The sequence below is a fragment of the Chanodichthys erythropterus genome, chromosome 9, assembly GCF_024489055.1.
Source record: "Chanodichthys erythropterus isolate Z2021 chromosome 9, ASM2448905v1, whole genome shotgun sequence".
Lineage (NCBI taxonomy): Eukaryota > Metazoa > Chordata > Actinopteri > Cypriniformes > Xenocyprididae > Chanodichthys > Chanodichthys erythropterus.
Genome location: NC_090229.1, coordinates 29,672,463 through 29,687,974, shown reverse-complemented (window position 1 = coordinate 29,687,974; position 15,512 = coordinate 29,672,463). Strand labels below are relative to the sequence as shown.

Genomic DNA, 15,512 nt, shown 5'->3' with positions numbered 1-15,512 from the left:
TGTTTGATGTGGGCGAGTGAAAGAAGGAATTTGTGCATTGATAGTAAGGTGTGATATTATGATCATATCGAAGGAAATAATAAGGAATTATCTTTATGCTGCATATAGACAGACATACAAGAGTGTATGTTGCAACCCAGGCTCATTGGAAAAAATGTGCTTGTGGCGACATTTCTGCATGATATTATATTGCACATTTCACGAAACTTTCAAAGTGAAATGTCCTAAAAGTGTTTTATCTAAAACAGATGAACATTAATGAACGGAATTAAATAATTAAAAGATTGAAAATAACGAAAAAGAAAAATACAACTGTAAAAGTTCCAAGTTTATTGTAGCAATTTGCAAATATTATTAAAAAAAATAATAATAATAATTCACTCAACGCAAAAGGTTTCTTGTCTCATCACATTCAGTTATTAATTACATTCATCATATCATATTAATCAAATAGTAGCATGTTTTTAATTCAAAACGGCAAAATTTCATAAAAATGTTGAGTAGTTTGCATTACTGGATATTACTGTCAATCGCTGAATATTTAAATCATAAAACAGTCGTCAAATATTAAATGTTTAGCTACTTACTCGCCATGTACTCTTTCACTGCTAAAACGAAAGCGTTGCATTGGAATTCGTATTTGTCTTCTGTGAACAGTAAGCCCCGCCTCCTTTGATTTGATTGGCCAGATCACTCTTTCTGACCGTGATTAGTGCTGTTAGACCGTTGATAGTCTCACGGGGGCTGCGTTCCACTCCAGTTTTAGACACACACTCGCGAACTTCCCTAAACACTTCCCCTCAGGGGAATCCCTGCCGCCATTTTGAAGTGCGTTCCACTTCGTGAAGTGGACGAGGGAAGTTTATATGGACAGACCCCTCGCTCCCTCAGTCAAAATCGTCTACTTCATATGTACACTTCAGGCAGCTCCATAACCCACAATGCAACGCGATTATGACGTCACCGCATATCGCGTTTAATTTACCCCACCACAAACAACTCTATGATATATTAATTATTTTTTAAACATTTAAAACACACATATATACATATAGAATGCTGTATTAAACAATTTTGTAAGGGGAAAAAATAAATAATAAATCAGCTCCATTGCGGATTCCAAGTGATTAAGGGCTTAGGACGTTCCAGTTCAGCCCATTGCAAAGGTTCCACCAGTAGTGGGCACTCATGCAACATAAGCAATGATGTACATCCTAGTCACCGAGACTGAGAGAAAGCGAGGGAAGGGCATTTAAAAAACAAACTGGAATGCAGCCATAGCCAGACCTTCAGACTGACGGCAGAAGGTCTGGACTCTATCGCAGCTTTCATTGGCCAAGGACCGCCCAAGAGTATGTTTGACACAACCAATCACAGTTTGTTTTGTTTCGCATCATGTTTAGGGGCATAAAAAATATAAAGTCGATGTCCCTACAATAAAAGACCAGCTTGCATCTAATAAATTATTTATTCAAGAATGTTGTGCAAGTTTACTGCAACAATTGAGCCGCGAACTTCGCATATTTTTGAAAATCCAGCGTTTAGCTGATCCTGGTATAAGCGCTCATTGTCAGTTGTAAACGACAGCATTCTTCTTCCACGAGGGGATTTGGCGTTACGGCATGTGTTTACAGGCGGACCATTAAAGAACGCAACACACATGTCTCCCGGACATCCTGTAGAATTCAACCAAACAGATTACGACTTCAAAACTCCTGAAGCGTTTCCAGTTAAGTGTGCCATATGCATCAGTGTACCATATGCGTGGGCAGACCAGCCTAAAAATGTAACTTTTAAAACTTTTTTTTGTCATTCTAACAACAAATAGAGCAGTACATAATGGAGTACAGCAGAGCATCATCAATAATATTAAATATTGGGTGGACAATTTGGCCATTTCTAATTATTGGGAGTGACGTGTCCCCCTCAGTGTCTATGGTGGTTATGGCCCTGATCTAATGTGAAATAAAAAATGACCCTATTTACATTCTTAAAATCAGCATTAAATGATTCACCCCATCTATTTTTTGTTATAGATCTTATTGCGATCAATTCATCTGTTCATACGTTTCATTTTTTAAAGATGTTTTGACCTATGTTTAATCAGAATGTCATAACTGGACCTTCCAGTGAAAATGAGAGGCTTCTCTCTAGTGACAAATGCAGGATTTTAGTTCACCTAAACACCACTCCTGAAGATCTGTCACTACTTACATTTCACCTCAATATTAAATCACATTCCTGGTCCATCAGTTCTTGCTGTTCCCAAGAAAATAAATGTTAGTCTTTGCAATCTTTAATCAAAACATAAAAGCCTTCTTTCCTGTCAAATTATTTCCTTTTCCGCTGAAGTCTCTTTGGCCTATTGTTTTTTGTTTCGCTTTTTTCACATAGACACATAGAAAAGAAATTATATTTATTCTTCATGTTAATCTCACTGTTATTTAAATCACAGTTTCTCGAAGTCTTCTCATACTTTTGGACCCAACTTGGTGTCTAAATTTTAACCTAAAATCTTGATGTTGAAAAAGTAAAGTGAATGTGCATGTTATTTGTCAACTGATCATTTATTGAACATTAGTGTCATGTTGCAGTGGCTGCTATTTTGTAAAAACTTTGTGTCACACCTAAAAAGACCTTGACTGGAAAATCCAGCCTCACCACTGTACCAGTGGATGAGTCTGGTCGCCATTGAATCAATTTGATTTCTAGGGCGGAGCAAATCCGAGCAAACAGGAAGCGGAGTAAACCAATCAGAGAAGGGCGGATATGATGTTAGCAGAGCGACAAGAGAGTCAACAGCGAAAGTAAATAAACTGCTGGGGTTTTAATGACTTAGGGTGTGTTCACACTTGTAGTTCGGTTCGTTTGGTTCATTTGGTCCGGACCAAAGAAGAAAAAAAAAAACATTTAGTCCTGGTCCGGTTAGCGTTCACATTGGCAACTTTATCACCGAACCAAAAGATACCGAACCTTAAGGCATAGGGATACATTCAAAACGTGATTGGTCAGATTTTATGACATATTGCCTATTTTGAGACGGAACTTACTGAACATCCAAAACAATGCTGTGTGCTGAGGTAAATTCGCTCGTTGTGTGCGTAGCTTGCATGTGATGGTATTTTGGCCAGCTAGGAACTCCTGAAGAGCTTATAAAATGTGTAAAGTAGTCAAAACACACGAATGATCTGCTGCGTGGAGACGCGCGTCTGATGCCTGTGATGGGCAAACTCGCGACTATGACAAGAAAAACCGACATGTGTGAGGATTCTGTCCTTTTTAGGGTCTCATCTTCCTGTTTTTGGTTCGTTTACATGTCTTTGGTTCATGTTGCGTTCATATATCTTTCGAACCGCACCAGAGTTCGTTTGGAAGTTGTTTGGTGTGCACCAGGGTTCGGATGGCAGCGTTCACATATGTTCAAATGAACCGAACTATCCGAGCAATCGCACCAGGGTTCGTTTTAATCAAACCAAACAAGTGTGAACGCACCCTTAATGTGTTTCTGGTCATTTAAAACTGAATTTGCGGCTGAAAAGAACAAACTCTCAGGTCTCACGTACGCCATCTTTGTTGATATTGAAGGGACTTTCGCCGCACTAGAGTGACGCTGTTTGCATCACTGAAATAAACAAATCTGATTGCACGGTACGGTTTGGAGTTGACTCGAGGCGCGACGGAGGGCGGACTGACCAGACTGATATATCTTGTAGAAGATATATCATTCTGGACTTGCCAGGCAAAAAAAGACCCATAAACCGTGGGAAAAGAACTGCAATCAATCTATGGTCTCTTTGATGTATTGCTTCCGTATAATGATTTAAGGACAGACAGAAATAGATCTGACATATAACACACACAACGGCGGGATCAGTTTACTTGCATTTGTGTGTTTTTGTTTTTCCATATCAGCCACAAACCTAATCCAAACCTGTTTTACTCTTAAGCTTTATCCATACCACCATCCAAATGTCTCTCTCTCCTCCTCTTCTCTTTCCTCTCTTCCTTCTGATAAGACTCTCTCTGGTATCAGGCCCATTAGCCAATGGCGAAAGGGATAATTGTCATGGAAAAGAGCCGGGCACGCTTTTGATGTGGACCTCGACTTCCTTTTGATGTAAAAATGTATCCACTGTGATTATCAAGATTATGGCTTCCTCCCCCTCCTCTTCCTCATTCCCTCGCCCTTTCCATCCCTCCATTAAGCCGTGAAGATTAATTGGAAACAGCCTGGTCTGATGGCTGAAGTTGATGCCGCTGTCTTTGTGGCTCTCGGGTCGCTGAAATCGTGTTTGGGCAGCATCCTTTCCCAGACGCTCTCACTCCTCTGTTGAAACACTATGGCCCTCATTTATCTAACGAACGTAGAAACCAGTATACATTCGAACGTAAAAATCCACTTACGACAACGCTCACGTGTGATTCATTAAACTTTCGTATGCGGCCAATTCCGTCGCACGAATGAACGGGTGTTGAAAAATGTGTCGTCATTTAACCCTTAAATGCATGACTGTTTTGCCAATCATTCTTACATATTTGGGTCTTTATTGACCCGGATCTATATCTAACATGGAAGGATCTCTACCTGTCGCAATAATATAAAACTCCTCTGATATTACAGTAACAATTACAGAAGAATAAAATAAAGCTTATTTTGTTACCTTTTGGAGCCATTATCACTGTCCTAGTCAGAGCTCATTTCCCAGTAAATTCAGCAAATAATGGGTTAGTTTTATGTTTGAGGTCACGAATATGAGCCCATTCACGAATCTCAAACGTATTCTCAAAACTATATGATTTTCAACATCTTCAAAATCAATATTTTGATCGCTAACAGCTTTACCAGATCCATCCAGTAACAGTTACAGTCATATTTGATTGCGTTCAGTACTTGCTCTGCAGTAAATCGCTGAGCCATTTCATGTTTTTCTTATTATTTCGTTTTCTGTCTAAATGAGTCGTCACTTCAGCATTGTGTATCAGACATTGCCACCTTGTGGAATAAAGGTTAATTGCACCTATTCCGTCATCTAAGATTCAATTATTGTTGTGCAGAAAAAATATACGTACACTCATACACACCTCGGGTCGTTAGTGACCCTATACAATTTTTACAAAAAATGAATACAAAAATAGGCATTCTTTTATAATTTTATGATTTTTTTCTTGTTATATTATATATAATGAATTGATTGAGGAATACCAAGAAGATAACTTTAAAAAATGAACGAGGAGGAGGGTAGTGAATGACGTCCCGGGTCACTAAAGACCCGAGGTATGCATATAAGGGTTAAATATCACGCCCCCAAATTTTCAAAAGCCTCGCCCTATAGTTTACGACACAGAGAAATGTAACCCGGCCATGAAGAGGGAGTAATTGCATGAAAAAAAAAAGTACCTTACTCTAAAAAAAATGTACCTTACTCTAATTTCAAACAATAAAATTAAGTTAAATAATAATACTGATAAATAAAACTAAATACTTACAAACATTTTTAATACATATATAAGCTTGGTTATTTTAGTACCTCACTCCACAGAAAAACACAAATTAGGCTATAGTGGCATTCATTATAAAACAGAAATGAATTTATTTAAAGCATGTAACATTTATCTGTTGCTGAACTACTGTTCATTAAACTAAGGCTTTCTATTTCACTCTTGTTTCAATATCCATGTAAAACATCATCCTGCTGCTGTGGCTTTCTGTTTACTAAAGACTCTGTGGGAAGAGAAAGACTGTTACCTCTTGATACTTACCTGTAATGCCAAGATCCTTAGTTGTATTTCCTGCTGCTGTGGATATACCTTCTGTTCCCTGTAATAAGAAAAGTGACTGTTACCTGTTTTACTCATCTGTTGGGGTTTACCCTTTTTGCTAAAGCTTTGTTCCTACCTGCTTTAGTTTGAGAATAAAGGCCTGCAACTGCATAAATGTAGTTTGGGTTGTGTTGTCTTTTACCTTGTTCATGGTTTTCAAAAATGAGGGGATGTAATGCAACCAGTCATGTGGGCATCTGCCTAAATAAAATGGTTTCTATTATGTAACAGATGAATTTGTGACAAAATACTTATTGGATGCATAACTTTTGATGTCAGCAATGAAAGACTTTTTCCTTCCTATCCTAAATGCACAAAGCAAACATTTATTTACACTTTTTTTTTTTCTCTCCGTTGTCCACAACCCTAATGGATCTGTGCCCATATTTGGGTTGGGATCAGTTGAAAATTCTTTAGTTTAGTGCGTTTATATTTCTTATAACTTGTATTACAAAAGAAGATAGAAAATACATCCAACACACACCTGGATCATTTGTATAGGTGCGTTAGATAAAAGTCTAATAATAAACTTGATGAAAAATGTATAAATCTCCCACACTGCTCAAAATTGCATCATTACAAAATGTATTAGCAACGATTTGGTCAATCAACCTTCCTCTAGCTTTCAAAACATGCAAAAGTGTCAGCAAATTTAGGGGCTGTTTACACGACACCGTTAAATACAAACTTTTTATGCATTTTTGGCCATTAATTTATCTCTTATAGTGTGTCATTGTGGACGGCAAACGATGCTGCGGCTGTGATGCTTAACAATGTTACAACAAAGACTAGCATGCGTTTTTTTTTTTTTTTTTTCTGGCCTCCACGATGGCTTCTGTCACATTTGTGACATTGACCAATAAGAGCACAGATGCTCTTCCGCAAACAGCTTTCAAACATGATGAAACGAAAGAAAGGTGACTGAATTGGTGCTGCTAGATGGAATTATGAAATGGAGGAAAGGTTTGTGGAGCAACAATAATTCTACCTTCATGATGTTTCCTCGAGTGACTACCATGACAAAGTGAACAAAGACAAATTCTGGTGAATGATAGTGAAGGCGCTTCAACCCAGTGGGTATTAGAATTAGCATTAAGCTAATACAACCATTGGGTCTCATTCATGAAACATTCATAAATATACGAGTAAATATGTGAGTGATTTGCGCGTAAAGAGACCTTCCCGAAAACTCTTCTCCTGATTCACAAATACTTCGTAAACGTCAGAAATTATAGTGAAATGTGTGTGTGTGTTAATGAATTCCAATCAGTCGTAAATGGGACGCGCGTGCACGCTCATTCTCAATTACCATAAATCCCGCCCATTAAATCCGACTGACAACTATATATGGGCATCATATTATGACACCAAATGAAGGATTTTGGCCATTTTATAGGAAACAATTTCCATAACAATTAAGGGGGCCATTAGTTTGCCCAGCCCTATTGAAATCACTTAATTATTTGATTAAAGTGCTCCGTTTGCAGACGCTATTACTGGCTCTCTCAATAAAAGTAAAAAGAAAAAACGTATGTAATTACTATATATAATATTTTTTTAACCCTTTGATGCACAACATGGGTCAAAAATGACCCGGCTGAGTTCTTATTTTCTATATCTTTGCAAGAAATTATTTTAATCATTCAGTATTCCAGGTATTCCTCAATTAACTTGTTTTTGATCATCACAAATCCTCATTTTAATTTTTTCTTTCTTACTTTTTCAATAAAAATCATTTTTGTATCACTACCCTTCTAATGCGCAACATGGGTCAAAAATGACCCGTATTCATTTCCTATGTAATTTCAATCATGGTTGAGTGTTTCTTTGCTGAATCTTTAAAAGAAATGTATTTTATCATTCATTTATTCCAGGTATTCCTTAAATATCTTGTTTTTGATTGTAAAAACTCATTATGTTCATTTTTTCTTTCTTACTTTATAAACAAACACAGTTTTTGTCTGTCTACATCAATTTTACACACATGGGTCAAAAATGACCCGTATTCATTTCCTATGTAATTTCAGTCATGACTGAGTGTTTCTTCGCTGAATCTTTGAAAGAAATTTATTTTATCATTTATTTATTTCAGGTATTACTTAAATATCTTGTTTTTGATTTTCTACAAATAATTATGTTTATTTTTCTTTCTTACTTTATAAACAAACACAGTTTCTACATCAATTTTACACACATGGGTCAAAAATGACCCATATAGAAATCTTTAAGATTTGCAAATTTTTGCAAGTAGGAACATATTTACTGCAGACAACTGTTCATCTGCCACACATTTTACATCTTAACAAGGCTACTTTTGTATATTTGATGGATGTAAGTCTTATTATATTTAATATATTAGGCTATATATTTCATAATTTTTAATTTTTTGTCATAAATCAATGAAATTGGTCATCCTTTATGTCTGTCAGCGTTCCTGAAATGTAACAGTTTTGGACAAATACAACATGAGTCAAAAGTGACCCGAATCGCATATATTACAATAAATTAATTTTATCATTCATTATTCCATCTATTACTCAATAACCAAATCCTTATTTTAATTTTTCCTTTCTTTTTGAATGAATTTTTTTGAATGTGTGTGTCATTACCTTTCTAAAGGCCAACGTATACTTCACTTTTTATGTGTACGTGAGGGTCAGCATACAGATTTTTGTAACTTTTTATAATTTCCGCCGGATTTCTGTAACTATGTATGTGCAACCCTGCACATACACATTTAAATTGCGTTTGACTGTTCGCAAAGTACACTTTCAGCTTTTTTTACAGTGATGTCATCATCCACCTCAGTTCTGTTGAGGAACAGCCATTAACACTCTATATAAAGAAATTCAAAATCACTGTTGATCGATACACTTATTATATATTTTCACTGTTGGACAGAAACCTTGTTCAAAACTGTTACTTTTCAGGAACACTGATAGATGTAAAAGGTGACCAGTAGCATTGGTTTATGACAAAAAATACAAATTATGAAATATAATATACAGCCTATTATATGAAATATAATATGTCTTTCATCCATCAAATATACAAAAGCAGCCATGTTGAGACATGAAATGTGTGGCGGATGAACAGTTGTCTGCAGTAAATATGTTCCTTCTTGCGAAAATTTGCAAAGGTTTCTATATGGGTAATTTTTGACCCATGTGTGTAAAATTGATGTAGAAATACAAAACCTGTGTTTGTTTATGAAAAAAAGAAAGAAAAAATAAACACAATGATTTGTTAAAATCAAAAACAAGATATTTAAGGAATACCTGGAATAAATAAATGACAAAATACATTTATTTCAAAGATTCAGCGAAGAAACACTTAGTCATGACTGAAATTACATAGGAAATTAAAGCTGCAAGCAGCGTTGAGAGGGCCCTCGCACCCGGGCTGACCACCACCCGTTGGCCTTAGGAAAACAGAGAACAGTGGTCGACATGCATGTAAGCGAATGAATACAGGAGAATTATGCCATTAAGTCATTTCGAATTGCCACACTTCCTGCTGCCAACAGGTGGCGCTTTGACCATAACCAAATATTGCGATATAGATGTGTTCAGACCCGGACTGTTATCAAACACATGAAGTTTGGAGCAGATCGGACATCATATGCCTGAGCTACAACAACTTCCTGTTTCATGGCGTTAATCGCATACATTAGCACTTAGCCAAGTGTTGCATGATTTAACGTGTTTTTCTAGTATGTTTGGTACTTTGTGGCATATTAAATTTGTGGTTCTGGGAGGGAATTACAGTGTAAAGCATGCCATTTCCTGTTGCCAGCAGGTGGCGCTATGACTAACGGAATATTGGCATATAGATATGTTCAGGCCAGGACTCTTATCACACATGTGAAATTTGGAGCAGATCGGACATAGTATGCCTGAGTTACAACGGCTTCCTTTTTCATGGCGGAACAACAGACTTTGTCATGCCGCCACGGACACGCCCTTCAACGAAGACTCTAAATCTTCGCAATTTAACGTCACAAAGGCCTTTAGATTAGACTGACAAAAAATGAAATTGATCTGACTAAATCTCTAGGAGGAGTTAATCACAGTGTAAAACATGTCATTTTCTGTTTCCCCCAGGTGGCGCTATGACTGTAACTGAATATTGGCATATAGATATCTTCAGGCCAGGACTCTAATAAAACATGTGAAGTTTGGGGCAGATCAGACATTGTATGCCCGATTTACAACAACTTCCTGTTTCATGGCAAAACATCGAAATTTGCCAGGCCGCCACGGACACGCCCTTCAGCGAAAACTCTAGATCTTCGCAATTTAATGTCTCAAAGGCCTTTAGATTAGACTGACCAAATATGATGTTGATCTGTTTAAAGCTCTAGGAGGAGTTTGTTAAAGTACAACGCCTGGAAAAGGCAAAAACTGCCCAAATTTTGCAAAGAAAATTCAAAATATCTCACTTCCTGTTGGTTTTCAGATTTCACTCCAAGAGACTTTTTTGTAAGTATTGGGCTGTTAGATGTGTGTACCAAATTTCATACCTGTACGTGAAACGTAGTGTCAGGGGCACTTCGTTGAAATTTTGTAGGTGGCGCTATCGAGCCATTTTGCCACACTTAATTCTGAAACCCATATCAGACGTAAATTTTCACTACTTCTGACGCGTCTGCAAAGTTTCATGATTTTTCGAGTATGTTTCGGCCCTCAAAAAAGTGATTCACGTTACATGGCGAAACATCAGACTTTGTCGGTCACCACGGACACGCCCTTCAACGAAAACTCAAGATATTTGCGATTTAACATCTCAAAGGCCTTAAGATTAGACTGGCCATATATGATGTTCATCTGGTTTAATCTCTATGAGGAGTTAATCCCAGTGTAAAACATGTCATTTCCTGTTGCCCCCAGGTGGCGCTATGACTGTAACTGAATATTGTCATATAGATGTCTTCAGGCCAGGACTCTAATAAAACATGTGAAGTTTGGGGCAGATCAGACATTGTATGCCCGAGTTACAACAACTTCCTGTTTCATGGCGAAACATCGAACTTTGCCAGGCCGCCACGGACACGCCCTTCAGCGAAAACTCTAGATCTTCGCAATTTAACGTCTCAAAGGCCTTTAGATTAGACTGACCAAATATGATGTTGATCTGATTAAAGCTCTAGGAGGAGTTTGTTAAAGTACAACATGTGGAAATGGCAAAAACTGCCAAAATTTTGTAGAGAAAATTCAAAATATCTCACTTCCTGTTGGGTTTACAAAATTTGCACCCAGGGGCTTTTTTGTAGGTATTGGGCTGTTACATCTGTCTACCTAATTTCATAACTGTACGTGAAATGTAGCACAAAGGGCGCTTAATTGAAATTTTGTAGGTGGCGCTATCGAGCCATTTTGCCACACCTAATTCTGAAACCCATATCAGATGTAAATTTTCACCACTTCTGACGCGTGTGCAAAGTTTCATGAGTTTTTGAGAACGTTTAGGCCCTCAAAAATGTGATTAATTTTGGAGAAGAAGAAAATTTTGGCTGAGCAATTCCAATAGGGTCCTCACACCATCGGTGCTCGGGCCCTAATGAATACGGGTCATTTTTGACCCATGTGTGTAAAATTGATGTAGAAACTGTGTTTGTTTATAAAGTAAGAAAGAAAAATAAACATAATTATTTTTAGAAAATCAAAAACAAGATATTTAAGTAATACCTGAAATAAATAAATGATAAAATAAATTTCTTTCAAAGATTCAGCAAAGAAACACTCAGTCATGACAGAAATTACATAGGAAATGAATACGGGTCATTTTTTACCCATGTGTGTAAAATTGATGTAGACAGACAAAAACTGTGTTTGTTTATAAAGTAAGAAAGAAATAATGAACATAATGATTTTTGTCAATCAAAAACAAGATATTTAAGGAATACCTGGAATAAATGAATGATAAAATACATTTCTTTCAAAGATTCAGCAAAGAAACACTCAACCATGATTGAAATTACATAGGAAATGAATACGGGTCATTTTTGACCCATGTTGCGCATTAGAAGGGGTTTTCATAGCTTGTGCATCAAAGGGTTAAAATGCTGTGTAAATATGTACCTTATTAAGGTGAATTAAAATGCAGCCTTATTAATGAGCAAAACGTTCGGATGTTAAACGCACTATTTACGCGTGACTGGGAGCAGGTGTAGATTTCTTTCGTACCAACTAACATTTGGAAAATACGAACATTTTAATGAATCCGAAAATTTACGCCAGAACCACTTTACACACGATTTACACAAAAATTCGTTCTGCTCGTGTTTCATGAATGAGATCCATTGTTTGTTTCCGCTCTTGTTTCCAGAAGTCAGTCACTAGTTCCGCCTTCTCAATGACATCACGCAAGCGATTATTGTTCGGGAAGCAACATGTAGTCTGACATGTTTCTTGTCAACGACATAATTTAGGAGTCAAAATCACCAAATCTGAAAATCTGACACAACGCTGCTGCTCAAAATTTAAATGGTTGGTCAGAGCAGTTTGCTTTAGCAGTTTGCACTTCCTCTGAAGCCCTCCACCTTCCCCAGCTCCACCTGTATTGATCTGTTACGGTAAATTTCATATATGCTATTTGTGCAGTAGGTCTTACATGCTCAAATCAGTGTGTCTGTCTATGTATTGCCAGTAGCAAGTCTCTGTACCTTTATAACCTTATATACCAGAATCTAATGCTGCAGTCATGAGGTTTGAAGGCAGCAAATGAAGAATATGTGTAAGAGTTGGCGAGTGTATTTGTCTGAGGTGTCTAGCCATATAAGCACGTTTGTGTCGGGGTGTTTACTGTTATATGTGTGTTTGTGTTGGACATTCGCTTGTGTGTTTTGGTTCAGCTTGTGTGTTGGCAAGGGTGTGTATGACAGTGTGTGAGTGAGGCCTGTTTTCATTGGATGCATGGATGGATTTCATTTTACATCGCTGTCTGTGAATGTGTGATTAGTGACTGTCATCACAATGACTCATTTCATCTCTCCTTTTACCTTTCTTTACAGAAATCTGAGCAACAATCGTATCCGTGTCCTGAAAAATGGCTCTTTCACCGGCTTGTACTCCCTCGAGAAGCTGTAAGTAAATCTCTTTCTCGTCATCATCTTCATCACCATTGCGAGGCTTAGTGGTGTCTTTGAACTGTGTCTAGCATCATTTTGCATCATTTTAGAGTTAAGTACTAAAGCATTAAAATGAATAACCAATAATATAACTCAACAAAATAATATGTAATAACTAATATCAGATTCAAAATAAGGTACCAACATATAAAAAAACACATACAAGTTTGGCTTTGGTAATTTTTTTTTTTTCTTTTGAACTTAGGATTCTGGAAAAAAAAGTCAGTTTCTGCAGAAATATTAAGCATTACAACTTTTTACACATTGGTAATAATAATAATAATAATAATAATAATAATATAATATGTTTTTTGAACAAATCATTATATTAGAATGATTTCAGAATGATCATGTGACACTGAAGAAAATGTAGCTTTGCTATCACAGGAATAAATTACATTTTAAAATAGATTCAAATAGAAAATGGATATTTTAAATGCTCATACTATTTCACAATATTACTGTTTTTACTGTATTTTTAATCAAATAAATGCAGTATTGGTGAACATAAGAGACTTACTGAAAATTCTGAATTTTATATATATAAAAAAAAATACAAAAATAAAGGCTTGTCAACCTAATGTCTAATACAGCATGTGTACCATTCACAGTTAATGCGTTTTTGCGGTTAAAATGCGAGACGTGGGGCAATGGGGGTGAAAACGCGAAGTAATAAAACTATAATGTGAGCATACGCAGTTTCTAAACTGCAGAAAGCACGATTTTTCAGTGTGCAATCTGAATGAAGCACGCCTAAATCTGTAGCAAGACCATAACAGATCAGGTTTACCATTATGACATGGAAGAAAGGATAGAAACAGGGAAGGTGAATTCAGGACAGGATAAGGACTTGGCCAAAAATTCAACATCCGTGGTTTGGGAATATTTTGGATACAGGAAAGATGATGTAGCAGAGCCAGGTAATTTACAAGAACTGTCAAACTATCATTGCAACAAAACAGAGTATTTTCAGCTGAAAAAAAATCACAATTTGCTGAAATGAACTCTGTTTACATCATTGAATCATTTTCCTGTTATCACTGTAAAGCTGCTTTGAAACAATCTGTATTGTATAAAGCGCTATTTAGATAAAGGTGATTTGACTTAAAGGGTTAGTTCACCCAAAAATGAAATTTCTGTCATTAATTACTCACCCTCACGTCGTTCCACACCCGTAAGACCTTTGTTCATCTTCGGAACACAAACTAAGATATTGTTGAATAAATCCGATGGCTCAGCAAAGCCTGTATCGCCAGCAATAACACTCCCTTTTTCAATGCCCATAAAGCTACTAAAAACATATTTAAAAGAGTTCATGTGACTATAGTGGCTCAAACTTAATATTATAAAGCTTCTAGAATACTTTTTGTGTGCCAAAAATAACAAAATAGTGACTTTATTCAACAATATCTAGTGATGGGCGATTTCAAAACATTGCTTCATGAAGCTTTACGAATCTTTTGTTTCGAATCAGTGGTTCAGAGAGCATATCAAACTGCCAGAGTCACGTTAACTGACGTTTCAAAACACTTATGAGGTAATGAAGCCTAATTTACTGAAATAATGGGATTTTGGCACTCTGAACCACTGATTTGAAAAAAAAAATAAAAAATCATAAAGCTTCGAAGCTTCATGAAGCAGTGTTTTGAAATCGCCCATTACTAGATATTGTGGAATAAAGTTGCTATCTTGTTATTTTTGGCACACAAAAAGTATTCTCACTGTTTATAATATTAAGGTTGAACCACTGTAGACACATGAACTGTTTTAAATATGTTGTAGTAGCTTTATGGGCATTGAAAAAGGGAGTGTTAATGCTGGCGATGCAGGCCTCACTGAGCCATCGAATTTATCTTAATTTGTGTTCTGATGATGAATTAAGGTCTTATTGGTGTGGAACAACATGAGGGTGAGTAATTGATGACATCATTTTCATTTTTGGGTGAACTTACCCTTTAAGAACTTCTTTTAGCGCATGTTTTCATATAAAACAATGGAAAGGCAGCACAGTGGAATGCAATGTTTTGTGTGGATGAATCCTAAGTGTGTTAGTTTGTTTCCTCTTTGCTTAAAAACACACATACAAAAAAACAAAAAAAAAAACAAGTCCAAATTATTATAATAACAACATTTTATTTTAATTTGAACCAGAATTTTCCTTTAATTTTCATACTGAATATTGAAGTTAAAGCAGCCAGAGACCTGTTTGCTGCTATCTGTGAGTGTGATGCTACAGTAGGGAGGATGAGCCGGTATGCATGATTATCACAGAACTCTAGAGGAAAGAGTCTCATTACACCTACATATATCACTCTGTGAAAAACTGCTCAGACTGGAGAGATAATAGAGGAGGCGGAGAGGAGGCTGCCAGGGATTGAAGGAGGAAGAAATATGTTCTGTTGCTGACTGACCTGCAGTATTGGAGCATGATACTGACAGCTAGGCTGTATTATTTTTCAATAAAATGGTTTGGTAGCTCTTTATGGGCCTTTTCACACAGACGCAGATCAGTGGAATGAAAAAAAAATGCACAAGGTCTAGAGAGACGTATTTTAGAAGTTTA

The 15,512-nt window shown here is 36.6% G+C and overlaps 1 protein-coding gene across 1 annotated transcript in view; it reads left to right on the top strand.

The window, feature by feature from the left end:
* adgra2 (adhesion G protein-coupled receptor A2) overlaps nt 1–15,512 on the top strand; it is a 107,486-nt gene that overhangs the window by 37,734 nt on the left and 54,240 nt on the right. The window contains exon 2 of the mRNA XM_067395260.1: nt 12,833–12,904. Coding sequence (XP_067251361.1) covers nt 12,833–12,904 — 72 coding nt within the window. The remainder of the gene's footprint in view (nt 1–12,832; nt 12,905–15,512) is intronic.